This window comes from Carlito syrichta, unplaced genomic scaffold, assembly GCF_000164805.1.
Source record: "Carlito syrichta isolate Samal-C Ts95f unplaced genomic scaffold, Tarsius_syrichta-2.0.1 Scaffold143284, whole genome shotgun sequence".
NCBI lineage: Eukaryota > Metazoa > Chordata > Mammalia > Primates > Tarsiidae > Carlito > Carlito syrichta.
The window spans coordinates 182,760-191,377 of NW_007087380.1; the positions used below are offsets into that span (position 1 = coordinate 182,760).

The window sequence follows — 8,618 nt, forward strand, 5'->3', positions numbered from 1 at the left end:
AGCACACTGAGACTAATCACACATAATTGGGGAGGAGGAGCAGAGGGCTGGCCACGCTATTGTGTCCAGAGGACAAACGGTCAGTTTATGAGGCTTTGGACCGTAGTCATTTCTTATATCGCTATAGGGAAAAAAACATCCTGTTTAAAAGGAAAAAAAGAATGAGAGACAGAGAGTCAGAGAAAGAGATGGCAGGTTTAATACAATTAATTGGAGGGAGATCAGAAAGATGTGATTTATTTCTTTAACCAGGAAAGAATCATGTGTTTACAGATTAAAAACGACCACCACCTAAACAGAACAAAGACAAAAAAAAAAATTTTTTTTAAAATGGGGGTGGGGATTACCAAAGGAAATTTTGTCTTGGATAGAGGGGAAACTATTTAGGTTGCTCACCAGTCAAATTCAAACCTCAGACAGGAGGCTTATACATACTTAAAGATAAACAAAGGTTTGGTGCAGGAAGAGCAACAAGCAAACGGTGAAAAGAGAAGGCGAGGGCACAGGGCAAGAATGGCTGGGGAAGAATGTGGGTGAGGACAGGTGGAGTCCATGACCCACACGTGAAATGTCGCAAGGTGGGGGTGAGTCCTGGGGGCTGGAAATCTCAGGGAGCCAGTGGCTTGCTGCATATTATACTCATGATGGATTTCTGTTTTTGTGAAACTATTTCCTGTGCACTTGATGTTTTCCTCATCTTCCGAGAAGCTTAATCTTCTATCCATTTTTGGTTAAAATTAGCAGAAGTGGGTAATGAAGGTTTTCTTCATATATGTCTGGATTTTCCTTTTTCAACTGAAAGCAATAATAAGAAAAAGAAAGAAAAAAGGTAAGAGGATTCAGATTAGGCATTTTTACCAGTTGATACTCATGTTGAGTCTAACGATGGATGACGTTTTACCTCAATCTATAGTTCTAGAAAAACACATCATAAAAAAAGCAACTCAAAGTAGTTAGTGGCATTGATGGGACAATTCTATACATCAAGGTGTGAATTTGGGGGTTGGGGTGGTGCGGGGTTTTTTTCATAAATACCCAAACTGCATTTTGACCCCTGTAACCTGGGAGGTATGTAATTGAAGGGAGAGATGGGGCTTGGTCCTCTTCACCAGACCAGCCATCTGACATGGAAGTCTCTACTCTCTGTCCCCTTTGCCCCCAACTGGCACCACATCGTTCAGGTAGGCAGCCATTTTGGAGCACCACTTGGACACTGTGGCAACACCTGGGCACAAGGAGAGGCCTGTGGGGCCTGAGACATGACAAAGGCTCTCCAGGAACTTCTCAGGGGCTTTAATATTAATGATAAGTAATTCAGACTTCCTTTCCCTGAGGAGAAGAACATATTCCAACAATTAGAGCAGCAACATTCAATACTGCTCAGGCGAAGTTCTGAGGACCCTTCCATGATATCATTTAAAAATCTAACCAGTGTCTTCAGATCTAAAGGGCACCTTTTCCTCATTCAGCTAGAATAGTTTTGAAAGTCATCTTTATATTTATTCTAGCAAAGAGTCATTTGCTATTTATGAAGAAGAAATTAATATTTTTGAAATTGGCATTTGTGAGCCAATTGTTCATTCATTTTCAATGTATAAGGATCAAAAATAAATATTTATTCTAATTATACATGGAACCAATTCCTTTGCTTCTTCAAATGGGTCCACCACCCACCCCTATTGTACCCTATGCTGTACGCACGGCGCCAACGGCACACTTTCCTGGACTGGTCTGTCTGGGGCATGTTCACTTGATCTTAACTGTGACATGTCCCCACTATTAAGGACAGTAGAAACAAGCCCGCTTTCCTTTTTCCACTTGGGAACATAAAGGTAACTCAGTCTTTACTTTCAAATCCACTTTCCCAAGAACTGATGGTGGTATAATCACAGAAGTGACTTCATTCTGTTTTCTCAGATAGAGTTTGTTCTGTTTACAGATGATTAGTTATCTATTTAGAAGGATCCTCGTGGATTTTTGGGCCACCAAAGTAGTGACAGTGTTAATCCTAAACACTACTCTTCAACACTAGTCATTCAACACTACTCTTTAATTTTAGCAAACGCTGAGAAAATGGCTTCGTCTACCTCCCACACCACACCCACTGACTGAGACCTACCAACTGTAAATACCTTTGTTACAAGTTGCCCTAGTGATAGAGGGAGCTCACTGAAATATTTTATAGGGGGAAGAGAGGGCCAAGCTAGCTAAATTCTTTCCTCAGGGATTGAGGATAAGGGAAAGTTGATTACTCAGTGGCAGTCAGCTGACCTACTCACTCACAATGCACTAATATACAGAGACTCAAATGAGCTCTTTATAAAGTCCCTGAGGTAATATGTGGGATAAATAATTCTTCTGTAAATATGGGTTCGAAATCACTTTTAACTTGGATTCTATGCTGACCTCTGGAGGCCAAAGCAGAGGCTTCGTTGCTGGAAGGGGCCAGGGGCCAGCCCCGACTCGACTGTGAGCCCTTCCCGCAATGGGGAAGAGCCGCCAGCCTCAAAGGCAACACCTACAACCCAGCGCTGGATCGTTTCTGCATCCGGCAAGTCTGTTATGTGAGGGTCCTTGAACATACACAGAGCTGGTAGGAAATACTTGCTTTGACGGGGAAACGTTAGGAGGTTTAAGAATAATGCCATGGACCCAGGCTGTACTTCTTTGCCCAATTAGTAATTACAATTTTAGCAAGTAAAAAAAATCACCTTGAAAAAAATGAACGAAAAGCAAATTGTGAATAAAACAATTTTTCAATTTCATAGGTTAAAACAGGGTCTTGGAGGACTGAACTAAATTACATAGCTGCTATTAGTAGCATTATGCTTTACTTCATAATTGGATGTAACACGCTCAGCCTTACCACAGTGTGAACAGCAGCAGCGGGAGCGGAGTTCAGACTGTTTACCCTTTACAGTATCCACAATTATCAACAGCACACCACACAGATTATAAGCACCAGCCACTTGTAATGTGGCATTTTGAATAGATAAGCAGAAGTGCAATATGGCCGTGCTTTTAACACAATGTACTGACTTCACAGCCCAGCCCAAGCCTATTTTCAGGGATGCATACAGAAATACAGAAAATAAACACTCAAGGGTGGTTCTGAAAAAGTTTTCTTAAAAAATCTATGGCTTGTAAAATTTTATTTCAAAAAAATATTTGCATGAGTGAGAGTATTTTTATCAACTAATTTCAAGCCAGCTGTAATCTCTAAGTCATGTCGCTATCTTGCTAAACAATTTGCTATCTTAGCATCCTAAAGGTTTTGAACCACACCATGGGGGCAATACATTTGATTTCCAGCCTGGAGGAGACTGAGAGGCCGGGAGGAGAGGAAAATGTTTTATTTTTCTTCCCGTTGCCTGGATGAACAGAAAGGCAATCTTTTCTAAAACATACTACACCTTTGGCTGCCTGGTTCCTGAGCACGCTGGCTGCATGGTGTGGGCACAGTTTAACAAAAGCACTGGCAGAAAAGTGCAGAATGGCACCGTTTTGATTACAGGCTTGCTTTTTAACGGAAATAAAATTTCACAGTTAACAATGAGAGGTGAAAAGTTTAAGAGGCAAAGCTATTCCTCCTGATCACTGACTGTTAATCAGCTTCATGGGTGGTTGCCTAAATCTGTAGTTTTTTTTTTTTTTTTACCTTGCACTACTGCCAAGATTGTAACTAATTTTTTTCCCCTGTTGTAAGAGGAGGAGAGAAAAACTCGGCATCGGAGGCAGCTGTGTATGAGTGACGCGAGGCGCTAATGCAGAGGGCAAAATTAAAATTCATGAATCTCTTCACAACCATTTGTGTAACAAGATTAAGACGGGACAGCGGAAAAGAGCGGCATTATCAGGCGTCTTACAGTCCTCCAGCTGGTTACGCTCTATTCCAACACAGTAGGGCTAAGAGGATAACACGCAGCCTGAAGGAACACGCCGCTCCTCCATTGGGGAGCAGCGCGTCCCAGGGACCAGGGGGCTTGGGCCAGAGATGGAGAGGAAGAAAGCTGATTGCCGCTCAAGATGGAAAACTTTTAAGCCCCGGTTATTAGCACGCGGCCAACAAAAGCCGCCAGGGTGGAGGCTCCCGGCGGCCGAGTCCCCGAGCCCCGGGCGACCCGGCAGCGGCCGGAGGGGGCAGGGGTGCCGCGTCGGACCTGCAACCCCGCGCGCCCTGCTGCAGGGCACTGGGGCGCGGCGAGGAGCAGGGCGCTCCTCGCTCCGTCCAGCTGGGCCCCAAGGCTCTCTGTCCGGCCTCTGGGCGAGATCCTTCGCCCGCAAAGGAGACCCACGACTCCACGTGTGAGTTGGAGGTGGGTCGTCGCGGCACGACTCTGGGCGGGGAGGGGTCAGCACACACTGTCCCCGCTGCTGGAGCAGGTGCAGAACGGACGAGAGGCATTCTCTTGCTAGAAGCAGAACACCAAACCAGCTGAAATAGCGCTCATCATCAAAAATAGATAGCGGGAGCTCCTGTTTACATCTTTTACCCAGGGCGCCCCAACCCTGCAAATATTCCTCGAGGGGTTCTACAACCTCACAAGCAACAAGGGAACTGTTTCTTAGTCCAGTGTCAGCAAAGTGTGGATTTGTCTCTTCAGCAATTCTGAAGCGAGGAAAACTAAATCCACTTATTTATGGAAATTTATATTTGCAGGATCAATCAGTCGGTGATTCCCTACAGAGCACTAACGGGGCATGGGGCACAATGGAAAGAAAAGGGGCGGTGGAGAGATGGCCGGAAGGCGCTAGGCTCAGCAGGGTCGTCTTCAACATCGGAAACAAAAGAGGTGGTGCTGGCCACTAGGTGCTGACACTCCAAAGTTCTAGACAAAGGAAGGCGGGCATGTTTCGTGTGTCCCAGCACCCTTCAGATCTTTCCAGAAGGGTGTCAAGCACAATGCTCACCATCTTTGCTGATGGAGACCCGGTGTCTTTACTCTTCTGAGTGATCGCTGAGAAACGAAAAACATTTGTTTTTCTATGGGGAAGTGAGTGTCGTGACATTGAGGCAGCTGTCAGCTGATCCCTGTAGCTCCGGTCCCACCCAGAAGAGAAGGCCACATTATTCCTTTGGGAGGAGAAGCCCAGGGGGCCAGGAGAGACTCTTCTCTCACCAGATAAAGCCCGAGAGTCATTCCTTTTGTTTTGGGAAGGGGTTGGAAGGAGAAAAACATCATTTTAGAGAGGCAGGTAAGACTGGAATCACATGCCATTCTGTTTTTGCTTTCTGATTGTGAGCAATGGGCCTGATGTTACCAGTGAGAGGGTGTGATTTAACCCTTTCAGTTCACAAAGCGCTATCCGCCCCCCTAGGCTAAATGGAGCCTTCAAGATTCAAATAAATAAACCTGTAAATCCATTTCCAGAAAGTGAGAATTTCCTTTCTATTGCTGGGAAGATCAGATTCATTTTGCATATAATTTCCAAGAGCCAACACACTTCTACATTATATCATAGTCCTGGATAATAAAGAATGCTATTCACATTGTCCCGAGAGAAAATGAAGGTCAGGCCTTTACTTTTCTGCAGTCACAACTTGTGAAATCATGACAAGTTCAAGTCACTCGCCAAGGTCAGGCTGACTCGGTGAAGGGAGATTTCCGTAAGGCACAAAATTACAGAAGTAATACATGTTATACTAGTCACTGTGACATGTATTAGCAAAAGTGAGAATCCCAAAAAGTTTTCCGTGAAATACTTGCTTCTCTGTGTCCTATATTGCTCTATACCTATAAATAATAAAAAGGCTGATAACATTGCTTTATGTAAGCAGGCTTAGAAATCACTCTCAGATAAGTGCTTTTGACCTAAATCTTGTAGCGCCTCGATCTGACATATAACCCCACAACTGTGAAATTCTGTATGAGATTTAACAGTCTCAAACTGCCAACTGACCCAGCCATAAAGCAAGCAGAGATAAAGATTTACAGTCCAACATGATACAATTAGACATTCACCTTCTATTTATTTCAGTGCAGCTAAGCATTTAACCTACTTAAAAGCCGAAGGTTTTTCATTAAAATATAAATGCGTGTTTATCACTCATTCTATGCCACCCTCCCTGGCATCCTACAAATTAGTCTATTATGAATGAAAAGATTAGTTTGTTTCAGAGAAAGGAGTAAACAGGAATGGTTTCTGTAAAATCCTTCTAGACATGCAAAGATAAAAGATGGCTTTGCCACACAAAATAATCAGATACAAATAGCTGTTCAGAAGCAACACACCTAAGGAGTACTTTAATCAAATATTTAGGTTACCTGCCAAAAAGACCATGATCTCTTCAAAATGCAATGCGGATTAAAGTGTTATCTAACACAAGCAGAAAACTAACCTTGGAGTGGAAGTTTGAAATGTGTTCATCATAATTTTCATGTCTTTGGATAGAGAAACCAGCTTTTTCAGCTAGATTGCAAAACTGGTTTAAAGTATTCCCTCGGCGTGGGGCGAATACCATTGCTTTCCCCTAGAACATTAAAAAGGAAATTCACACATTTTAAAATTGGAAGGCAACCAAACATAACAGACATTGGTCAAAGCATTTAATGTACTACCCTTAGGTAGAAAAACTCAATTGTTCTTGAGACGTCCACACAGGATGGGCATTCACAGTGAGAGTAATTTCCAGGATAGATAAACGTCAAAGAAGAAAAAAAAATCTATTTCACATTCAAATGGCCAGTTGCTGTGTTTTATCCTTTTCAAACAATGCATATCATAAACAAAATGTGGTTGAAAGTTGGCGTTCCGAACAACATGCACTGTCTCGGATCCGGTGCTTTAAACCATGGACTAGACTTCAGAGTAGCTGGTCCAGGCCAGTGCCACTCCCCTGACTCTTTTGCATCTGCCAACACACCTGCAACATAGCTCTGGAGCATGTGGCAACGGATGCTTATGTATGTTAGTTTACTATGCCCTGAAAATTCAGTACCAAGGAGTCCTTTACAGGGATTCCTATTGGAGTTTTCAAGTTTCAGTCCTGCCACCTGCCTTTTCTGTGACCACAGTGTCAGAGACAAGGCTCCAGGACCTTGGTTTCCAACGTCATGGAGTCCCTCATAGCATTCATCACTACAGCAAAACAGCTTCTCGGTCTTCAGATGTCTACTTTTCAAAGAAGGTGAACAGGCTTTTCTAAATAAAACACACAATCTTATGATCAGGAAACTGGGAGTACTTGAATTAACAACATACTGGATTGCAGACAATCTGACGTGAAATTTCACAATGACTGTTTGCCCACTACTGGGTGCACGTGGATTTGTGGATTTTACCTCCCTCTCCTAGATGTGTACAGAATGGCCAAACTTCAGAATCTTCTTTTCCTTCTATTTTTTTTTTTTTTTTAAGAATGGCTATATGCCTCTGTTAATTTCAAGGTTACACTTCGCTTCTGTGAAATGCCGCTTCTGGTTTTGAGGGAAAAGATGAAAATATATCCTAGTTTCTTAAGCAAGGTGGTTTATCATTCACAACTACCATCCATTTCTGGAGCATCTGGTACAGCAGGCAAAGGGCTAGGCATTCATAAATACAAGGGAGGACCCCACAATTTATTTATAAGAAACTGTGTATTCTCATGTGTTTAAGCTTCAGTCACTTTTTTTTTTTGAGTTGGAATCTCACTCTGTCACCCAGACTGGAGTGCAGTGGCTGCTCCCAGCCACCGCAGCCTCGAGCTGCTGGGCTCCGGCGATCCTTCCGCCTCAGCCTTCCAAATGGCCGGAACTACAGGTGTGCGCTACCATGCCCAGCTAATTTTTTGATTTATTATAGAGATGAGGTCTCGCCAAGTTGCCCAGGCGGGTCTCGAACCTGTGGGCTCAGGCAATCCACTCACCTCGGCCTCCCAAAGCGCGGGATTACAGGCTGAGCCACCGAGCCCGGCAACTTCAGTCACTTTCAAAGTACTCTTTGCTGTAATAAACCTACCGAGGTGCTTTTTCCACTACTCAGAAAAGTGTTTGAACTGCGCTTCTGCTGTTTGTTGTTTCACCTCTTCCACATGACAAAACATTTCCTTTTTTTCATCCAGGGGAACAACAACAAAAAAAGTCGCTTGGGGTGAGATCGGGTGAATAGGAAGGGTGGGGCACAAGGGTCATGCTGTTTTTGGCCCAAAACTGCTGAACACTCAGCATGATATGAGCAGGTGCGTTGTCATGGTGGAAGAACCAGCCATCTGTTTGCCACAACTCGGCACCATGCTGTAACCTTCTCAGAACATACAGATAAAAACTTTGGTTGACCATTTGATCCAGAGGAACAAATTCTGAGTGTACTACAAGGGTTCTGTCCTTCAAAAAGATAATTCGGGTTTTTTTGGGTCCCCATCATATATCATCTCCCTTAGACTCTAATGACCTTTGATTGTGGTGTTTTCAGCTCTACTGGTAAATGATTAGAAGCCCCAGCACTGATGCCCTTCCCATGACACTACATTGTCTCCTTATGAGTAACAGTGATGACGATAATTACAGCTACCCCTGTGCTAGGTGTTTTGGGAAACTTCCTTTTAATCCCCTCAACGATCTTCTCAACAACCTGTACAAGCCGGGCTCAGTGGCTCAGCCTGTAATCCTGTGCCTTGGGAGGCTGAGGTGAGTGGA

At 43.8% G+C, this 8,618-nt stretch overlaps 1 protein-coding gene across 1 annotated transcript in view; it reads right to left on the minus strand.

Annotated features, from left to right (window-relative positions):
• Window positions 1–209: 209 nt before the first annotated feature.
• Window positions 210–8,618, minus strand: part of CAMKMT (calmodulin-lysine N-methyltransferase) — a 427,363-nt gene continuing 418,954 nt past the window's right edge. Inside the window, exons 10-11 of the mRNA XM_008050222.2 lie at window positions 6,341–6,472; window positions 210–795 (exon numbers count right to left, since the gene is read on the minus strand). Of these exons, the coding sequence (XP_008048413.1) occupies window positions 718–795; window positions 6,341–6,472 (210 nt within the window). The 3' untranslated portion in view covers window positions 210–717. The remainder of the gene's footprint in view (window positions 796–6,340; window positions 6,473–8,618) is intronic.